The 22,355-nt window shown below is 36.3% G+C and overlaps 2 protein-coding genes and 1 non-coding gene across 3 annotated transcripts; 2 read left to right on the top strand and 1 right to left on the bottom strand.

Moving 5' to 3' along the window:
* The first annotated feature begins 878 nt into the window (after positions 1-878).
* On the top strand, positions 879-1,814 carry LOC100966544 (olfactory receptor 5D13-like). Its single transcript, XM_003802442.1, has one exon. It carries the CDS (start codon positions 879-881, stop codon positions 1,812-1,814), a length of 936 nt encoding a protein of 311 aa, XP_003802490.1.
* A 5,335-nt stretch (positions 1,815-7,149) lies between these two features.
* Positions 7,150-8,109, top strand: LOC100966855 (olfactory receptor 5D13-like). Its single transcript, XM_003802443.2, has one exon. The coding sequence runs from the start codon at positions 7,150-7,152 to the stop codon at positions 8,107-8,109; it is 960 nt and encodes a 319-aa protein (XP_003802491.2).
* A 12,535-nt stretch (positions 8,110-20,644) lies between these two features.
* Positions 20,645-20,748, bottom strand: LOC111722408. Its single transcript, XR_002771220.1, has one exon. It is a non-coding gene; the product is annotated as a U6 spliceosomal RNA (small nuclear RNA).
* Between the last annotated feature and the right edge of the window lie 1,607 nt (positions 20,749-22,355).

Consider the following 22,355-nt stretch of genomic DNA (forward strand, 5'->3'; position numbering starts at 1 on the left):
TGCATTGCTATATGCATTGGTAGTAAAGAATATACACTTTCAGAATGATGAAACTGTGGAAATAATGTTTTTCCCAACATTGTATAAGAATGTTCTATTCACCTGAAAGAAAAAAAAATGTAGTACCCAGTAAGCCATGGTTTCACTTCCTACAGTTTAGTTACCTGTGGTTAACAAGGGATAGAAAAAATAAGTGAGCAATTCTATAAGAAGAGAATGATTTACATGTGTTAGAGTATGTCCCATTTTGAGTAGTGTGATGAAATCTCATAGTCTACACCCTGCCTGGGACATCAATCATCCTCGTGTCTAGATTCAATTCCCTTAGTTACTTAGAAGCCATCTGTTTTATCTGATCAAGTGTTGCTGTATGATAGTGCCTGTGTTCAAATCAGAAAAATAGTTATGCTGACATAGTCTTACTATAACTGGTCTATTTTATTATTAGTTATTATTGTTAATCTCTTACTGTGCCTATTTTATAAAACTTCAATTATGAGTAAGTATATATAGAATAAATTATGTTATTTATGGTTTTACAATCTGTGCTTCAGGCATCCATTGGGAATCTTGAAACACATACCTAGTGGATACAGAGGTCCAATATAGTTCAAGTTCTGCCACTCAGGATCAACATCACAATCTTGATCATCACTAAGAATCTTACCTCAAATAAGTTCTTTAACATGTATGTGGCCCAGTTTGCTTCTAAACGTTATGCAGTAACTTCCTTTATAAGGCATAGTGATATTTGGACATATAAATTAAAATGTTCTAATCTTTTAGCACAATGTCTAGAATACAGTAAATATTATAGTAGAATTATATCAGAGAATTATTGTTTATATAATCATTATTTTAGATTTTATTCAACAATCATGATATCAACAGAAGGAAATAAGAGTTCTGGATCCAACTTTATCCTCTTGGGCTTCTCAGAATACGCAGACCTCCAGGTGCCCCTGTTCCTGGTGTTCCTGACCATCTACACGGTTACTGTGCTGGGGAACCTGGGCATGATCATGATCATCAGGGTCAACCCCAAACTCCACACCCCCATGTACTATTTCCTCAGCCACTTGTCATTTGTGGACTTCTGTTATTCCACCACGGTGACACCCAAACTGCTGGAGAACTTGGTTGTGGAAGACAGGACCATCTCCTTCATGAGCTGCATCATGCAGTTCTCCTTTATCTGCATATTTATTGTGGCAGAAACCTTCATGTTGGCCGTGATGGCCTATGACCGGTTTGTGGCAGTTTGTAACCCTCTGCTCTACACAGTGGTCATGTCTCCAAAGCTCTGTGCATCTTTAGTTGCCATACCCTATGCATGGGGTATATTCTGTTCTCTGACACTCACCTGTTTTCTCATGGGACTGTCCATTTGTGGCTCTAACATCCTCAACAATTTCTTCTGTGAGTTTTCTGTCATCATGTCTGTCTCCTGCTATGCCCCCTACATCATCCAAGTTCTTTTCTTGATCATTTGCATATTCGATGAAGTGAGCAGCCTGGGAATCATCCTCACTACCTATATCCTCATCTTTGTCACTATCCTGAGAATGCCTTCTGCTGGTGGGCGCCGAAAAGCTTTCTCCACCTGTGCCTCCCACTTGACTGCCATCACCATTTTCCATGGGACTGTCCTCTTTCTTTATTGTGTACCCAACTCTAAGAACTCATGGCTCATCGTCAAAGTGGGTTCTGTATTTTATACAGTCATCATCCCCATGTTGAATCCTTTGATCTACAGCCTGAGGAACAAAGATGTGAAAGAGAGTGTCAGGAAGTTAATGGCTCACCCAACATAATTTTGTTGAACACTTATTACCACAAAAGGAACTTGACTTATTATATTGAGATATGTTCAATGATTCAGAAAGAGGGGATGAATCAAACTATTTAGTGAATTTACTAGTTTAAATCATTGTATAAAAATGTATTTGACTGCATGGTTTTTATTCTTGTGAATATTTACAAAAAATAATTGTTGTGGGCCATATGTGATGTAACACGTGTTATATGTGGGATTCATATTGTACCATAAAATAGATGCCCTCACCCAGAATTTCAGAAGTGACTTTCTTTGTAAATAAAGTCTTTGGAGACAACATTTAGTTATGATTGAGATGAGATGGTAGTAGATTGACATGATCCCTAAATCCAATGAAGGTTACTTTATGTGAGACTATAAAGGATATCATGGACATACAAGGGGAGGAAGGCCTGGTGAAGACGGGGAACAAATTGGCAGTTTGTTGACACTTACTGGAGGCAATCAAGAGTTCTCCCCTTGTTCCTTCTGAGATCACATAGTCTTACCTTGATTCCTGAACCTTGATTTCAAGAATTGTGAAAAAAGAAACTTCTATTTTAGAGAGCCACCTACATTGGTCATAATTTTTGTGGCAAGGCCTAAGAAACATATCTTACAAGACAATATGAGCTCCTAAAATCTTATTCTGTGAAACTTGTTTATTGTCAGGGCAAATAATTTTTCAAATGTCCTTCAACTTAATTTTAGTAATAAGAATATCAGAGCCAAAGTGCAAATGCAAAAAAAGTCAGCTTGTATTGACATTTGTGGCACTGTCTCTGGGAGTCTACCATGTTCTTTATTCCTTTGTCCCCAAGAAACTCCCCTACACTTATTATAGCTGTGGGACAGGAATGCTCCCTCCCTGACAAGAGTAAAGCCATTTTAAGAGGGACCCAGTGAGAGAAAGCTGGCCAGAAACCAACCACAGCATAACAGCAACCCCCTCCCACACTCTTGGAATGCTTTAATGCCAGTGTTCCTGGGAAACAATGGAACAGTAGGTTTCCATCTGGCCCTGGATGGCTCCAGAGAGGAGTTCCTGGTCCTATCCACAAAAAGACGTAAATTCAAAGTTAGCTCTTAGTGCAAAGATCAGTCTGTCTCCAGCAGAGAATGACTCCCCTAAATAACCACTCTCACATTACAGCTACACTGAGAAAGTTAATAAAAGCCTCTTGAAATTGCATGAGAGGTAATTGTCTTCTGCCCAGATTCCTATCTGTTTTGTCTATTAATGAAACTTCTTATGATCCTCAGATTGGCCTCTTGTCCTAGTTGGGGACCATCACCCCAGTTGTACCTTTAAACACCTCAATAGCTTAGAAAGTGATCTTGAATGTGATGCTGGAAATGAAGTGTAAATGTTGATTTACATGATGGTCCTGAGAGATCGCCAAGAGGAAAAATAATGAAAAATTCACCTGTCAAATTCACAAAATTTAAAAATTGATTTGCAAAACTCATTTTTTAATATTATATTTACTAAAACCATGGATATCATGATACATTGCAAAAACAATTTCCATAATCCTGTGTTTCTTGTTATGGTTAATATTTAGTACATTATACTTTTTATCTGCATAGAACGATTTCTTTTCTCTAAAGAATGGTTGTGAATGTATTGATTCCAATAGTCTTTAAATTGATTCTTATGTGTTTGCCTTAATCCAGTGACTGAGTTACAAAAAAAAAAAAAATCAAGATGTCATCTCTGTTTCTCATGATTTGTCCCCACAAGATGCCACAGGATTTATCATTTTACCATGTGTGGGCACCTGATGTTGCTTCACATTCACTTGAGTGATTAAACATTAATCGTTTTCCCAGAGTTACCATGTTCCTGTCAAATGGAGCTTAACTTCACCTTATATTTTTAAGGTATATGACTACACCTTGTCTTATACTTGTGAGTAAATAGACAATTATAAAACATTAAAGAAACAGATTTTGTATTTTTTTCTGAGACAGAGTCTCAGTCTGCCACGTAGGCTGGAGTGTCATGGTCTCAGGTTAACTCACAGCAACTTCAAACTCATGAGTTTAACTGATCCACCTGCCTCTGCCCCCACACATAGCTGGAACAACAGGTATCTGCCATGATACCAGGTTAATTTATCTAATTTTTGTAGATATGGGATCAGATTTTGTAATCTTACATTTTTCAGTTGTAAGTCATGTATCACAAATAACTTTACCATAATTCTGGCCAATTACTAATGCACAATATTGTACATTTTTCAGATAATGTGAGTCAAAATTTGTTGACAATGAAAAAAATAAAAACTTACAACTTTGATTTGAACATGATTGAGTTTGTGTGTGTACATGGCATTATGTTACTTAAGGATGCCTTTCCCCTTTCAACACATTTGAAACAAATTCAGTATTATCAATGATTACCCTTGAGAATAAATTTCTTACATACTTCCTAGTACATTAACTTGTATATGGGGAAAAGGGTGAGCTCCCTTTGATCTATGGTCTGTTAATGAAAGAAGAGAGAAGGTAATAAAAGACAGCACAGAAAAATTAAAAAAGAATTCTTTATTAGATTTTATTTCATTGAATTATCTTATAAATCATCAGAATTTCCATCAACTGAAAGGTAAATAATTTGAATGATTTTCAGATTTTAGTATACATGCAAGTCATCAGGAAACATCAAATGAAGATCCTGGTACAGTGATCTATGGGGGAGTTGTCAATCTGTGTTTCCAGTGGACTCCACATGATCCTGCTGTTACTGGGTCTTGGACTACTCTCTGCAGAGCCAGAGTCAAAACACATATATAATTTTATTTTAGATAAAATTCAACTGGTGTAGAGTCTCTAGAGATGAAAAAAATGTATTCCTTATTTCTACTTTCTTTTATTGATAATAACTTGATTTTAATTATCATAAGTGTCATAAGCTTTGAAGAATGGCCTAGTCATATTTAGAAGGAAACATAAGTTACTTGTGAAGAAGTGAATCAATGATTCCAATTATCATGATGAGCATTTTGTGTTAAGTTTAAAAGCCAGAAGGTACATGTGATTGTTTATACATCTCAAGACACAACATAAATGCTATGTAGAGACAGAAATACAATACAGAATATATTAACAGCAGTCATCTCTTCATTGCTGCATTCTTATCCATCTCCTATTTCCTTTGCATTTTATTGCAGTTACTATGTTTTCTAAGTGAATCTGTATGTTTTCTATGATAAAATTGTCAAAATAAATTAGTTAAAGAAAGTTAAGGAGGCATGGTCTCCAGTGATTTAGAAGATAACAGGAAGGCATTTATCTAATTTCTCAGTTTGTGTTTTGAAATAACGATTGCAGTAATGATCTCTTGGGTCTAAATCCCCAAGGCGATGGAAGTATACATGAAGCCTAAATATTGCTCCCAGGAGTGAAAATCACCTACCCAACTTTTATCTTTGTTCTTTGTCCTCCTGATACCTTTCCATGAGTTTCTGTGGGTATTAACACAGGAATATAATCCTGGAAAATTCATTGCAATTTGTTGTGGACTATTGCTCTATTTACCAACTTTAATATTAATGCCTAAATTGTACTGAGAACTTTCTTGGATACCATAAGTAAATAAGAACAGAATCTTCAGGTGAGTTGGCTTTACATGGGTAATGTGTCTTATCTTGTATTATCCTTCTCTTTTGGGGCACAGTGAAGTCCTGCCACTTTGGAAGTAGAAATCTGTCCATTAGTCTAAAGGTAAAATCTACCAAATATATCTACCCAAAGGTTCAGTTTGTTGAACTCTGACCTCTTTGTCCTTTCTCTGCAGCATCAATCTCGATTTTTGCTTTCAGGATATCAACCATGTGCCTAACATACTATAGTCACACTGAAATAATTTAATGGTTATTATAAAATCAAGAACTTCTCAAAATCATGTAGAAATAAAAGTGTTATAGCCATAAATTAGAGTTAACAGAATATGCCATGGCATTTTCCTTTCTTGATAATATACCTATAAGTCTACAAGATTATGGAAAATATTGCTGGATTAAAAAAGGAACACTATTATCCTGTGACAATGGTTTTCATCTAAGGCTTTATTTATTTATTGAAAATTCTGCATCAGTGTATTAGAGAAAGAGTATATTCCAGATGAAACATAATCAAAATCAAATAGGCAAAAAAAAAAAAAAAAAAAAGAATGCATTGTTCATTTTAAATTGAGAATACTGGTATGGATAAAGAAGATTGAATACATGGAGTAGCTAGGGTAGGGCTCTGGGGAAAACCAATCACAGAAGTTTACATTTGATAAATTAAGTTATTGAGAACAGCTGAAGTTTTTAAATCCAAGATTGGCATAAAAAACTTAAAACTTGAGGGATGAAAAATCAATGATCTCCCAGTGAAGGGCAGGAGCACTGCTGGGAAGTTGGCTGTGTCTCTGCTCCCATAATCTACTGCACTAATGGTGACAGTTTGGTAAATCTTCCATAGCCACAAACCTGAGATGAGGAATGGAGCCCCAGAAAGAGGCAGATGATTAGGACATAGCACAGCCAAGGGAAAATGGAGTAAAAGAGAAATAGTCTTAGTTTCACTTCCTGTACTTTCAGATACTTGTGGTTAATAACGGTTGGGAAAAAAATAAGTGAGAAATTCTATAAGAAAACTAATTTATTTGTCTTAAATTATGCCCCATTTTGAATAGGGCAGGTCTACAAACTGACTATGATGTGAATTATCCCCTTGTCCAGTGTAAATCCCCCCTTGGTGTCTTAGAAGTCCCCTCCTTTATCTGGTCACCCATTGCCATATTATATATAGTGCCTGTGTTCAAGTCATCCTTATTTTACTTAATAAAACCTCTAAAGTGCAAAAATTGTGATGCGAACATGGTGTTACTACAATTTGTATATTTAATTACTAGTTATTATTATTATTCTCTTACTGTGCCTATTTTATAAAACTTTATCATGGCTAAGTATATATAGCAACAGTCATGGCATTTACAGAGTTTCTTAAAATCTGTTGTTCCGGCATCATCAGGGTATCTTGAAACACATTCATTCCTAAGGGATTATGGGATCCACTATACATCAAGCTTCATTACTCAGGGTCAGTGTCACCATCTAGTTCATCACTAAGAATCTGTCTGATGTCAAATAAGTTACTTGATGTATATGTGGCCCAGTGTGCTCATATAAATATAGTGGGGCTACTTTTTTTGATAATGTATGTAGTTACCTGGATATCTAAATAAAAATTTTCTAATTGTTTGGCAGAGTGTCTAGAATATAAGTGTACAAGTTAATTTTTATATTTATTATCATTATTTTAGATCTTAGTCAATGATCATGCAGTTAGAAGAAAGAAATCAGAGTTCTGGAGTCACCTTCATCCTCTTGGGCTTCTCAGAATACGCAGACCTCCAGGTGCCCCTATTCCTAGTGTTCATAACCATCTACATGGTCACTGTGCTGGGGAACCTGGGCATGATTGTGATCATCAGGGTCAACCCCAAACTCCACACCCCCATGTACTTTTTCCTTAGCCACTTGTCCTTTGTTGACTTCTGTTATTCCACTACGGTGACACCCAAACTTCTGGAGAACTTGGTTGTGGAAGACAGGACCATCTCCTTCACAGGCTGCATAATGCAGTTCTCCTTTGTCTGCATATTTGCTGTGGCAGAAACCTTCATGTTGGCCGTAATGGCCTATGACCGATATGTGGCAGTTTGTAACCCTCTGCTCTACACAGTGGTCATGTCCCCAAAGCTCTGTGCATCCTTAGTGGCAGGACCCTACATGTGGGGAATAGTCTGTTTCCTTACACACACCTATTTTCTCTTGACATTATCCTTCTGTGGCTCTAACATCCTCAAGAATTTCATCTGCGAGCTCTCTGTCATCATCTCTGTCTCCTGCTCTGATTCCTCCATCATCCAAGTATTTTCTTTTGCCTTTGCCATATTTGATGAGGTGAGCAGCCTGGGAATCATCCTTACTACTTATGTCCTCATCTTTGTCACTATCCTGAGAATGCCTTCTGCTGGTGGGCGCCAAAAAGCTTTCTCCACCTGTGCTTCCCACCTGACTACCATTACCATTTTCCATGGGACTGTCCTGTTCCTTTATTGTGTACCCAACTCTAAAAACTCATGGCTCATTGTCAAAGTGGGTTCTGTGTTTTATGCAGTCATCATCCCCATGCTGAATCCCTTGATTTACAGCCTGAGGAACAAAGATGTGAAAGAGAGTGTCAGGAAGTTAATGAATCACCCAACACAATTTATTGAGCACTTTAATCCCTAAAAGAATTAGATTTATTATGTTGAAGTGTGTTAAATACTTCTAGTAGAAGGGATGATTCAAATTATTTAAATAATTCAGCAGAGCTTACAATTTATTATAGTAAAACCTTATTTAATTATTTGTTTTTTTATTTTCATCAATGTTCAGAAAAAATAACTGTGAATCATAAGTGAAGTAGACATTACAAGTGGGATGGTTACCATCCCTTCAACTATTTATTTCCATGCAAAGTCTCAGAAGTAAACATATTCTTGAATAAGATTATCGCAGAGAAAACTGAGTAAGGACTGAGATGAGATAATGACAGAGTGAGATGATCCTTAAGTTCAGTGAGCATGTCCTTATGTAACAGTAAATGACGACATGGAGCTATATAGAGATGAAGGCCATGTGAAAGTAGAGGCAAATCCACAGTTTGCTGCCGCAAACTAGGGGGAAATAAAAAATTCTCCCCATGTCCTTCAGAGGGAACATTGTCTTCCCAAGTCCTTGATTTCAGACTTCTTTTCTCAAGAATTGTGAGAAAATAATTTTTCATTGTTTAAAGTCTCCAAATGGGTGATAATTTTTTATGATGAGCCTAGGAAACCTATGTAACAAGAAAATATCAGACCATGAAACCTCAACACCTCAAATTATATACTGGCAGAAAGAATCATTTTAAAATAGTAACCTTCAACGAAATTTTAGCAATGAGAATTATTGGAGTTACAGAGGAAATCTAAAAAGCTATAGAGGAATAGGGGTGTGCATTTGGAAGGGTCGTGACAGTCTGGGCACTGTCTCTAAATGTCTACCAAGTTCTTTGTTACTTTCTCCCCAAGAATGTCCTTACATTTATTATAATATAGAATGTGATGTTAAACATGACTTTGAATATCCATTGTAAATATTAATTATATCTGATGTTCCTGCAAGTTTACCAAGGGAGAAATATTCACTCATTAATCTCACAAATATCACAAATCAATACACCAAATTAGATTGTTTAAATTGCATTTACTAGGACAATGAGCATGATGATAGATTTCAGAAGCAATTTTTATAATCCTTGTTTTGATTTTAAAGTTAATAATTACTTGATTACATTCTTTATCTATACAGAATGATATTTTCCTGCCAGGCATGGTTGCAAATATTTTGATTCTAAGATCCTTTACCTTTTTCATTTATGTGGCTGTCTTAAACTAGTAACTGACTGAGTTAGAAAAAAGAATCAAAGCATTATTTCTGTTCACAAGGTTCCCCAGGACATGCACTGTGTAGGCACCTCATATTGCTGCTTTATGTCACCTGAGTTATTCAATATTAATAATTTTCTAAGAGTTACCTGCTCATGTCATATAAAGCTTAACTTCACCTTATAATTTTATACTTATATCACCAAACCTTGTCTTATGTGAGTAGATAGACAATTGTATGATATAAAGAAGTAGAAAATTATTCTTAATTTTTATTACTTTTAAACTACGGATCACAAGTAACTTGATGCTATTTCTGGGCAGTTACTAAGGAGCCAGATAATGAAACTGAAGTATGGTCACTCTGGGAAATGAAATAAAAAATCACAACTTAAATGTCACCAGGGATCATGTATTTCTGTGTGTCTGTGTGTGTGTTGTATGTGTGGTATGCTACTTAAAGATGCCAAATATATAATCTTATTCCAATGTATTTATAAAAAATAAGTATTATCAATTATTATGGTACAGAATAAATGTACTACATTCCTTCTGGTTCATTAGCTTGTATATGGAGAAAAAGTGAGTTCGCTTAGATCTTTGGATTGTCAATGAAAGAGGAAAGAAGGGGGGGTGCAGGCAAGATGGCAGACTGCAGCCAGCGTTTGGCTGAGGCTCCCGTCCAGAAGGAGACTTAAAGGACAAAAGTTTAGCAAGTAAGACAATGGTTTTGAGCTGAACCAAGAGAGAAGATTGAAGAATGCACATCATCCTTGCTGAGCCAAGCTGAGACCCCCAAAAGACAATCAAAAGGAACAAAATCTACCACCAAGCAGACAGGGGTCCCCTCCCCAACAAGAAGGGTTCACAGTTTATTCCATACAAACAAGCAAGCAGAGTTTAAACATTTTCCCACTCTATCCCATGGGGTAGACCCCCCTAAAAACTGGATCTCCTACCCCTACTAGGGTGCCATGACATTCTCCTGCCAGGCATAAAACTGTAAAACTATATTAAACTGTATATATTCTCTACCTGCAACTTTGAACTCCCAGGATTCCCCCCTCACACGCCCCAAGGTCTAGACGTTTGTCACCTAAGGAGTCCAGATCCTTGGGCACTTTCTTGAGAGGAGTGGAGGGGCAAAGGGTTGGTGCTAGTCTGCGCTGACTTTGTGGCATGGGAGTGAGGAGAAGATGGTCAGCTGACAGGGAATCATATAGGCGTTGAGGTATCCTGAGTTGCAGACCAGCAGTGGTGACAGCGGGAAAGACTCACATCCCCCTGACCATTCTGAAGACACACCCTGTCTCCCTGGGCAACCAGAGGTTCCAGGATACATGCAGCTCACAGACTTATACAGAGGGGCCGTAAGTAGACTGTTTATCTGATCATAATAGCACCTAGCCCTCAAGGGAATATAGCTGAGACAAAGGCAGTGGGTGGGCAGAGGCTGAAATTGACATCTGAGTGTAAACTCTAATTGCTTGCTGCTCGGGGCTGAGTTTTCTTTCAACTCTAGCAGCTTCTGACCTACAGAGGAATTTAGCCTTGCTCTGTCCTGTTCTTTCAGCAACTTCAACCAGGCATGGGGCTGGAACTGAATGAACTGCCCCTGCCTATATTAGACACCAAAGGTACCTCTGCTGGACTCAGATCTCTAGATCACAGCCCTGTGGGATTACCAGTGACTGGGTGCAAGATGAGGAAGGAGGCATCAACCTTCCCAGACTAATTCATTTGCGGGGTGGGTCCTTTGGCCCTCATGGAGCGTTGGAGTGAGTCATATCTGACCTGCCAGTAGACCCCTCCTATCTAGTTGCCGAAGACTTTTGAATTCTCCCACCTGAGACCAGTGCTGACTGGGACAAGTAATTTGGACCCCTTGAACCAGGAAAATCACCCAAGGACTATACAAAGTGTGGCACCCTGGGTGTATAGTTGAGGGAAGGTTTGAATTTCCATGCTCAATTGTTGTTTGTGGGGAGCAGGGCAACTTAATTGCTGGTATTTCTCCATAGCTGATACTTCAACCAAAAATAACAGATTCACTAAGGTAGGACAGAGATCAACTGAAAATGAGACTGAGCCACTTAGCCCCACCACACCAAGCAGGTCCCCAGTCTTTCAGGCCATAACACTGTACGGGTCCTTGACAAAGCTCAAGGGGAAAACCCAAATGGGGTAAAATAATCATGGGGCAGAATAAACAGAAAACTCCGGTAATATGAATAACCAGAGTAGATCAACTCCCCCTCCCCCAAGAAAGGATATGGCAGAGGCCACTGAAGATCCCCTTCATAAACAGTTGGCTGAGATGTCAGAAATCAAATTCAGAATTTGGATTGCAAATAAGATTAATAGAATAGAGGCAAAGTTAGAGTTAGAAATTCAAGGAGCATTCCAAAAGTTCACGCAAGAATTCAACAAATTCAAAAACAAACCACCAAAGATTTTGAAATGTTGAGGCAAGAAATGGCAGCCCTCAAAAATCTGAAAAACACTGTAGAATCCCGTGGTAGTAGAATACAGCAGGCAGAAGAAAATATCTCAGACAATGAAGACAAAGCTTTTAAACATGGCCAAGCATCCAAAGAAGAACAGAAATGGAAAGCAAAGATGAATCATTCTCTCAGAGAGCTCTGGGATAATTTGAGGAAAACTAATATTTGCCTTATAGGAATCCCTGAAGGCGATGAAGTTGCTTCACAAATCATAGAGGCTCTTCTGCATGAAATTATGAAAGAAAACTTTCCAGATATGCTAAGAGATCCTGAAATTCAGATAGCAGAGAGCTTCAGAACCCCAGCATGACTCAACCCAAATAAGACATCCCCAGACACATCATAATTAACTTCACTAAAGTTAATATGAAAGAGAAATTCCTAAAAGCAGCTAGAAGTAAAAAAACCATAACCTACAAGAGGAAGAATATTAGAATTACTGCAGATCTCCCTGCCAAAATCTTTTAGGCTAGAAGAGGGTGGTCATCAACTTTTAATCTCCTAAAACAAAATAACTTTCAACACAAGATCCTGTATCCAGCTAAACTGAGTTTCACTTATGATGCAGAAATTAAATACTTCAATGACATTCACACATTGAAGAAATTTACCATATCTAAACCAGCTCTCCAGGAAATTCTCAGACCTATCCTCCATAATGACCAGTGTAATCCTCCACCACAAAAGTAAACTCATTCAGAAAATTTTGATCAAATTCCAACTTCCACAGTGGCAAAAGGATAACAAATGTCCAAGGACTAGGAAAGGTATTCAGAAATTTCAAACAATTCAATACCTAAAATTCTACCAGGCTTATCAATAATTTCAATCAACATGAATGGTTTAAATTGTCCTCTAAAGAGGCACAGATTGGCTGATTGGATACAGAAACTCAGACCAGACATCTGTTGTATACAAGAATCTCATCTTACCTTAAAAGACAATTATAGACTCAGGGTGAAGGGATGGTCATCTATATTCCAGGCAAATGGAAAGCAGAAAAAGCAGGTGTTGCAATTTTATTCACAGATACAGTAGGTTTTAAACCAACAAAAGTAAGCAAAGACAAGGATGGCCACTTTATATTTGTTAAGGGTAATACTCAATATGATGAGATCTCAATTATCAATATTTATGCACCCAACCAGAATGTACCTCAATTTATAAGAGACACTCTAACAGGCATGAGCAACTTGATCTCTCCCAGCTCCATCATAGTTGGAGATTTTAACACTCCTTTAGCAGTGTTGGATAAATCATCCAATAAAAAGCTTAGCAAAGAAACTTTAGATTTAAATTTAACCATTCAACTTTTGGATTTAACAGACATCTACAGAACGTTTCATCCTAACAAAACCGAATACACATTTTTCTCATCAGTCCATGGAACATATTCCAAAATCGATCACATCTTAGGTCACAAATCTAACCTCAGAAAATTTAAAAGATTAGAAATTATACCATGCATCTTCTCAGACCATCATGGAATAAAAGTGGAACTCAATAACAACAGGAATGTACAGACTCATACAATAACATGGAAGCTAAATAATCTTATGCTGAATGATAGATGGGTCAGAGACAAGATCAAGAAAGAAATTACCAAATTTTTAGAACAAAATGACAATGAAGACATGAGTTATCAGAACCTCTGGGATACTGCAAAGGCAGTCCTAAGAGGGAAATTTATAGCATTACAAGCCTTCTTCAAGAAAACAGAAAGAGAGGGAAGTTAACAACTTAATGAGACATCTCAAGCAGCTGGAAAAGGAAGCACATTTCAATCCCAAATCAGGCAGAAGAAAAGCAATAACCAAAATTAAAGCAGAATTAAATGAAATTGAAAACAAAAGGATTATACATCAGATCAATAAATCAAAAAGTTGGTTTTTTGAAAAAGTTAATAAAATAGATAAAACTTTGGCCAGCCTAACCAAGAGAAAAAGAGTAAAATCTTTAATCTCAACAATCAAAAATGGTAAAGATGGAATAACAACAGACCCTTTAGAAATTCAAAAAATCCTTAATGAATATTACAAGAAACTTTACTCCCAGAAATATGACAATCTGAAGGAAATTGACCAATTCTTGGAAGCACACCACCTCCCTAGACTTAGCCAGAAGGAAATGGAAATGTTGAATAGGCCTATATCAAGTTCTGAAATAGCATCAACGATACAAAATCTCCCTACAATTAAAAGCCCAGGACCAGATGGCTTCATGTCAGAATTCTACCAAAATTTTAAAGAGGAACTAATACCTTACTCAACGTTTTCCAAAATATAGAGAAAGACAGAATATGACCCAACACATTCTATGAAGCAAACATCACCTTGATCCCCAAACTAGGAAAAGACCCAACAAGAAAAGAAAATTATAGACCAATATCACTAATGAGTATTGATGCGAAAATATTCAACAAAATCCTGACAAACAGAATCCAGCAACACATCAAACAAATTATACACCATGACCAAGTGGGTTTTATCCCAGGATCTCAAAGATGGTTCAACACACATAAATCTATAAATATAATTCATCACATAAATAAATTGAAAAACAAAGACCATATGATTCTCTCAATTGATGCAGAAAAGCTTTTTATGATATCCAGCATCCCTTCATGATCAGAACACTTAAGAAAACTGGTATAGAAGGGACATTTCTTACACCAATAGAGGCATCTACAGCATACCTACAGCCAATATTATATTGAATGGAGTTAAGTTGAAATCATTTCCACTCAGATCAAGAATGAGGCAAGGTTGTTCATTTTCTCCATTGCTCTTTAACATTGTAATGGAAGTTTTAGCCATTGCAATTAGGGAAGAAAAAGCAATCAAGGGTATCCACATAGGGTCAGAAGAGATTAAACTTTCACTCTTTGCAGATGATATGATTGTATATCTGGAAGATACCAGGGATTCTACTACTAAACTCTTAGAAGTGATCAAGGAATAGAGCAGTATCTCAGGTTACAAAATCAACACTCATAAATCAGTAGCCTTTATATACACCAACAGTAGCCAAGCTGAAAAACCATCAAGGACTCTATTCTGCTCATGGTAGTGCCAAAGAAAATGAAATATTTAGGAGTTTACCTAACAAAGGATGCGAAAAATCTCTATAAAGAGAGCTATGAAATGCTAAGAAAAGAAATAGCTGAAGATGTTAACAAAAGGAAAAACATACCATGCTCATGGCTGGGAGGAATCAACATTGTTAAAATGTCCATACTACCCAAAGCAATATATAATTTTAATGCAATCCCTATTAAAGCTCCACTGTCATACTTTAAAGATCTAGAAAAAATAATACTTCATTTTATATGGAATCAGAAAAAACCTCAAATAGCCAAGACATTCCTCAGAAATAAAAACAAAGCAGGAGGAATCACGTTAGCAGACCTCAAACTATACTATAAATCCATAGTGATCAAAACAGCATGGTACTGGATTTATGGAACAGAATAGAGAACCAAGAGATGAACCCAGCTACTTAACGTTATCTGATTTGACAAGCCAGTTAAAAATATTCAGTGGGGAAAAGATTCCCTATTTAATAAATGGTGCTGGGCTAACTGGTTGGTGACCTGTAGAAGACTGAAACTAGACCCACACCTTTCACCATTAACTAAGGTATACTCTCACTGGATTAAACATTTAAACTTAATACATGAAACTATAAAAATACTAGAAAGAAAGTGTAGGGAAAACACTTGAAGAAATCAGCCTGGGAGAAAATTTTATGAGGAGGACCCCTTAGGCAATTGAAACAACATCAAAAATACACTATTGGGATCTGATCAAACTAAAAAGCCTCTGAACAACCAAGAACACAGTAATTAAAGCAGGTAGACAGCCCTCAGAATGGGAAAAAATATTTGCAGGTTATGTCTCCGACAAAGGTTTAATACCCAGAATCCACAGTGAACTCAAATGTATTAGCAAGAAGAGAACGAGTGATCCCATCTCAGAGTGGGCAAAAGACTTGAATGGAAATTTCTCTAAAGAAGATAGTTACATGGCCTACAGATATATGAAAAAATGCTCACCATCCTTAATCATCCAAGAAATGCAAATTAAAACTACTTTGAGATATCACCTAACTCCAGTAAGATTAGCCCATATCACAAAATCGCAAAACCAGAGATGTTGGCGTGGATGTGGAGAAAAGGGAACACTTCTACACTGCTGGTGGGAATACAGACTAATTCATTCCTTCTGGAAAGACATCTGGAGAACACTTAGAGAACTAAAAATAGACCTGCCATTTGATCCTACAATTCCTTTGTTAGGTATATATCCAGAAGAACAAAAATCGCATTACAACAAAGATATTTGTATCAGAATGTTTATTGCACCCAATTCATAATTGCTAGGTCATAGAAGAAGCCCAAGTGTCCATCGATCCACAAATGGATCAATAAACTGGTATATGTAGGCCATGGAATACTATGCAGCCTTAAAGCAAGATGGAGACTTTACCTCCTTCATGTTTACATGGATGGAGCTGGAAAATGTTCTTCTTAGTAAACTATCTCAAGAATGGAAGAAAAAATATCCAACATACATAGCCCTAATTTGAAACTAAATTATAGCTTTCATAGAAAAGAGATGACCTAATTATAGCCATAGAATATGGGGAAGGGTGAGGGTTAGGGGAGTGGTGGTGGGTGGGTGGGTGGAGGGAGGGTGGTTGGTGGGGTCACCTCTATGGTTTATCTTACAAGGGTACAAGTGATTCTTTCTAAAAGCAGAATATGAATGTCTTAATAACTAAGGAAATGACACGAAGGCTACATTAACCAGTTTGATGAGAGTATTTTGACTGTATCTGAAAAAACCACACTGTACCCCATGATTACATTAATGTACACAGCTATGATTTAATAAAAAAAAAAGGAAGAGGAAAGAAGATGATAAAGGACCACATAGAAAAATTAGAAAAACATAAATGTCTTTTATTTATTTTTAATTAACTAAATTACCTTACTACATCACCAGAATTTTCATCAAATCAAGGTAATGACAATAAGTTATTTTTAGACTTTAATATACATTCAAAAGATCTAGGAGGTATAAAATGCTGATTACAGTACAGTGGATCTGTCTGCATTTCTAGCACATCTCCAAAGATGCCGTGTTACTGGAAATTGGACCACACTCTGAAGAGCAAGAATCTGAACAAACATATACACCTATTGTGTTTTTTGTTTTATGTCAGTTAACATATGGGTACATATGATTAGCTTACATCTTTTGCTTTTGTTAGGAAAAGTCCTAGCTGTATTGGAGTCCTTCACTCAGGAGGTATATACTGTCTACTTCTACACTGTATTCATTCAGTGGGGGATTCATGAACCTTGTGACCTCCTTCTTGAATTTAATTGTGTTTTTCTCTTGTGTGGGCCTGTAGCTGTCTATCTACTTGCTTAAAATTAGTATTGAGTACATGGGATGCTTGTTTTTCCATTATTGAGATTCTTTACTAAGGAGAATGTTCTTCAACTCTATCCAGGTAAATGCAAAGATGTAAAGTCTCCATCTTTCTATGACTGAATAGTATTCTACAGTATACATATAACACAGTTCATTAATACATTCACAGGTTGATGGGCACTTGAGTTGTTTCCACATCTTTCTGATTGTGAACTGAGCTACTATCCATAAGAATACTAAGTCTCTATCTGAGTGTTATTTTATTTTTGACCCAATAAATTTTCTAAGCAGATAGAGCAGTTGTAGCAGGCTTACTATTATGGTTGAATGATGAAGGGGAAGCCATTTATTAAGATAGTGTGAACAATAATGGAAGATGAAAGTGTATCTGACCAGGCCCACTTGCTACTGAAGAGATTATACTCATTATGGGTACTCATCACTATCTATCTGGGGATGGTGATAAAGAATGTAATGGTGGGAATTCATGGAGTTGAGTATGGAGCCTGGAACTTGATCCAACTAATGGTGAGGAGTTGGGAAAAACCATAGTATTTCCATAGAAAATCACAGAATCATATCAAACTGTGATATGAAAGTGTGTATTAGTTTAAGGCTCTAAGACAATAGTAATTTATTGTGTGGCACAAAAAATTAATACAAATGATACATAAAGCTGTGATATTTGAGTAGCTCTTGTGCAAAAATTGACTTCTACTCTATTTCTTGTTGCAGAGCTGTTGTTGATGCATCATGCCAATCCTCATGGGTGATTGATAATGTGGATAATGGAGTTATGGACCAACCAAGGCCATGCCATCTATAACAAAAATTCTGTGCCCTGTAAGAAACAGCTTTTAGTGTTCTTTCATAGAGAGTATAAGAAGACTTATAAGGCTAAAAAATCAAGGGATTTTTCTGGAACTACTCATATGTAAATGAGGTGGAATCAATACATTGGTTGACAACCAGTGATTTTAGAGAGTTAAACCTGTTCCCAAAATACATCTGTTTTTTTTTTTTTGGAAGGTGTGGACAAAAAGATATTTCATGACTCAACTGTATTAATAGCAGCATGTAAGTGTGCCCTGGGAATATTTAGAGGAAAGCTAAATTACTTTCAAAGAAGGTGAATCAGTGATTTCAAAGGAAAGGATCATTACTTTATGTTAAATTAAAAAGGCAGAGTGTACATTCTATTTATACACTGCAAGACACAATATACATGATATCACACACTAAAAATACAATAAATATTAATACCTGTTATGTATTAATTATTGCATTCTCACTGATTTCCACTTTCCTTTGATTTTTACTGTAGTTACTATTATTTTCTAAGTGATTTACTATATTTTCCAGGACCAAAAAGTCAAAATAAATGAGGAAAATAAACTTAAATTGGTGCTGTCTCCAGTAATTTAGAAGAAATTACATTCTTCATTTAATCTAATTTCTTAGTTTATATTCTAAAAATAACCAATACTGTAATGTTCTCTTGGGTCTAAATGCCCCAAGGTGATGGAGGTATACATACACCGTACATTTCTTTCCTAGAAGTCAGGATCTGCTTCCCAACTTTTGTCATCTTTTCTCTTTCTTATTCTCCTCCTGCCTGTCCTTGAGATCCTCCTCCTGGCAAGAAAGAAATATATTCTTGGAAGAGTCATTGAAATTTATTGTGGACTATCGATCTATTTACCAGCTTTAATAGTAATGCCTAAATTTTAGTGGGAACTTGCTTCAAGACCACTAGTAAATAAAACAGTAACTTCAGGTGAGTTGGCTTCAGATGAGTGATGTATCTTGTATCTTTCTCTCATTTGGAAGACACTGAAGTTATGCCGTCTTGTAAGTGGAAAACTCTCCATTAGACTAAAAGTAAACTCTACTGTATTTATCTTTCCACAGGTTCCATTTTGTTGAGCTCTGATCTTTGTCTTTCTCTGGGGTATCAACCTGATTTTTGCTTTCAATGGGTATCAACCACGTATGTGCCTAGCATAGTATAGTCACACTGAAAAAAATTAAAAAATATAAAATATGGCAATTTACCCAAGTCATGTAGAAAGAAAAGAGTAATAAGCATAATGTAATAGTGAACAGAATACAGCTTGACATTTTGCTTCTTTCCTTTCAATACCTGTAACTGTACCAAGTATATGGAGTAAAAAAAGGAACACGGCTACCCTGTGACAGTGGTTTTCATCCAAGGATTTATGTATTGCAAATTCTGCCACAGTATATAGGAAAAGGGGATATTCCTCATAAAATATAATTAAAATAAAATAAGCCAAAGAATAAAGGAACATGCATTGTTCATTAGAAACTGAGAATCCTGGTGTGAATAAAGCAGGTGGAACACAAGGGTGTAGCTAGGGCTTTAGGGAAAACCAAGCACAGAAATTTACATTTGGTAAATTAAGTTATAGAAAAAAACTGAATTTTTCTAATCCAAGATTGGCATAAACCCCACAAAACTTGAGGGATGAAGAATCAGTGATCTCCCAGTGCAGGACAGGAGCACTGCAGGGAAGTTGGTTGTGTCTCTGTACCCTTTATTTACCAGGGGTACTGACAGCAGTTTGGTAAATCTTCCTCAGACACAAACCTGGGATGAGAAACTGAGCCCCAGAAGGAGTAGGAAAGAGCTGAAGTAAACTTTGACATTTTTATTTTAACCCACATGTCTATTCCTGCTCATTTTGACCCTTGATGTGTTTGTAGATGTTTTATGACTTATTTGAAAACAAATTAATTAGTCATATAACTAAAAGTTAAAAGGAGCAAGTGTGGAGCGGCCTATATTTCCTGCACTTCACAATTGTCAGACTCTGAGCTGAGAATGTTAGCATAATTTCTCTACATAATTCTTACGTACCTTACAAGTATTATCCTATCAGTATTTTTCTCATGTTATTGATAAAGAATTGGGGGCTAAGAAAGTTTGAGTGACTTATGAAAATTTACACAGCAAATGACAGAGGCTGAAATTGAAATTCCATCTATGTTTCTGAAGCCCATGCTTTCTTCATTCTGCTGGTTTGTCATCAGCACTTTGTCATCTCTTTCTCTTTAAAGGTAATGCATTTTTTTTAAATCATAGCTGTGTACATCAATACTATCATGGGGTACAGTGTGTTGTTTCCATATACAATTAGAAATACTTTCTTCCATCTGGTTAACATAGCCTTCGTGTCATTTTCTTAGTTATTGTGTTAAGACATTTGTATTTTACATTTAGAAAGATTCACATGTACCGTTATAGGATAAACCATAGGCGTGATCCCACCAATCAACCTCCTTCCTCTCTTCCCCTCCCTCTCTCCTTTCCCCATATTCTTGGGCTAAAATTAGGTTATAGCTTTCCTATGAAAGCTATAAATTAATTTCATAATAGTGTTGAGTAAAAAATATGGAATGCTTCACGAATTTGTGTGTCATCCTTGCGCAGGGGCCATGCTAATCTCTGTATCATTCCAATTTTAGTATATGTGCTGCTGAAGTGAGCACTGCATTTTGTTTTTGAATGTTGGAAAGATTATTTACTATGAACATGACAAAAAATGTCCTTTCACATTAAATTCGTCAGGGAAAAAATGGTTTCTTTGTTTATGTGATTCATTTCCAAAGTCTTTTATTATCCTGAACATGACAAAGATGTGCTAGTTCTTGGCTTAACATGTTTTGATAATAATTGTTAAATAGTTCAAAAGACTTGTGTTTATGAGCTGCTGTGAGTTTTAAATACTTGTACTTTTTCAAGATAATGTTTTCATATATATTGGGTGACTTAAAACAAGATAATCCCTGATGTAGCTTCACTTAAAACCTTCTGCAATACCCAGGGGACAATGTTGTTCTCCTTGAAATGTTGAGGGTCACTGTATACCCACTGGTAATTAGTATAATAGTCTCCAGCTTATTGTCAAGAAAAATAGAAGGATTACGCCAAAAAAAAAGTTACTTTTCGATTTGGAGATATGATGCTTATTTAACAATATAATACACTAGTAAAGTCTCTTGGTTAAAAAATAATAATAAATTAAATCTTTAATCCAGTGAGAGTCTATCTTAGTTAATGATGAAAAGTGTGGGTCCAGTTTCAGTCTTCTACAGGTCACCACACAGTTCACCCAGCACCATTTGTTAAATAGGGACTCTTTTCCTCATTGAATGTTTTTAATTGGCTTGTCAAAGATCAAATAACGATAAGTAGCTGGGTTCATCTCTTAGTTCTCTATTCTATTCCATACATCTACCTCTCCGTTTTTGTGCAGTCCCATAGATGTTTTCATCATTATTGATTTATAGTATAGTCTGAGGTCTGGTAGCATAATTCCTTCTGCTTTGTTTTTATTTCTGAGTAATATCTTGGCTATTCAAGGTTTTTTCTGATTCCATATAAAACAAAATATTATCTTTAAAGTATAACAGTGGATCTTTAATAAGGATTGCATTACAATTGTATATTGCTTTGGGTAGTATGGATATTTTAACAATGTTGATTATTCCTAGCCATGAAGCATGATATGTTTTTCCATTTGTTAACATCTTGAGCTATTTCTTTTCTTAGAGTTTCATAGTTCTCTTTATAGAGATCTTTCAGGTTCTTGGTAAACTCCCAAATATTTCAACTTCTTTGGCACTACTGTGAACAGAACAGAGTCCTTGACTGTTTTTTCAGCATGACCATTGTTGGTATTTATAAAGGCTACACATTTATGAGTGTGTAAACACTCATACAGCAAGAAATAAGACAGTGCTGTATTCCTTGATCACTTCTAAGAGTTTTATACTAGAAGCCCTGGTGTTTTCCAGATATACAATCATATTATCTGCAAAGAGTGAAAGTTTGATCTCTTCTGACCCTATGTGGATACCCTTGATCGCATTTTCTTCCCTAATTGCAATGGCTAAGACTTTCATTACAATGTTAAAAAGCACTGGAGACAATGGGCAACCTTGCCTCATTCCTGATCTGAGTGGAAATGATTTCAATTTAACTCCATTCAATACAATATTTGCTGTGGGTTTGCTGTAGATGGCCTCTATCAGTTTAAGAAATGTCCCTTCTATACCCATTTTCTTAGTGTTCTGATCATGAAAGGATGCTGGAT

Source organism: Otolemur garnettii, unplaced genomic scaffold, assembly GCF_000181295.1.
Source record: "Otolemur garnettii isolate 467f Iridium unplaced genomic scaffold, OtoGar3 scaffold00247, whole genome shotgun sequence".
NCBI classification, from domain to species: domain Eukaryota; kingdom Metazoa; phylum Chordata; class Mammalia; order Primates; family Galagidae; genus Otolemur; species Otolemur garnettii.

Bases quoted from the DNA above. Each gene is read 5' to 3' on its own strand.
- LOC100966544 (XM_003802442.1), top strand. From the start codon at position 879: ATGATATCAACAGAAGGAAATAAGAGTTCTGGATCCAACTTTATCCTC.
- LOC100966855 (XM_003802443.2), top strand. From the start codon at position 7,150: ATGCAGTTAGAAGAAAGAAATCAGAGTTCTGGAGTCACCTTCATCCTC.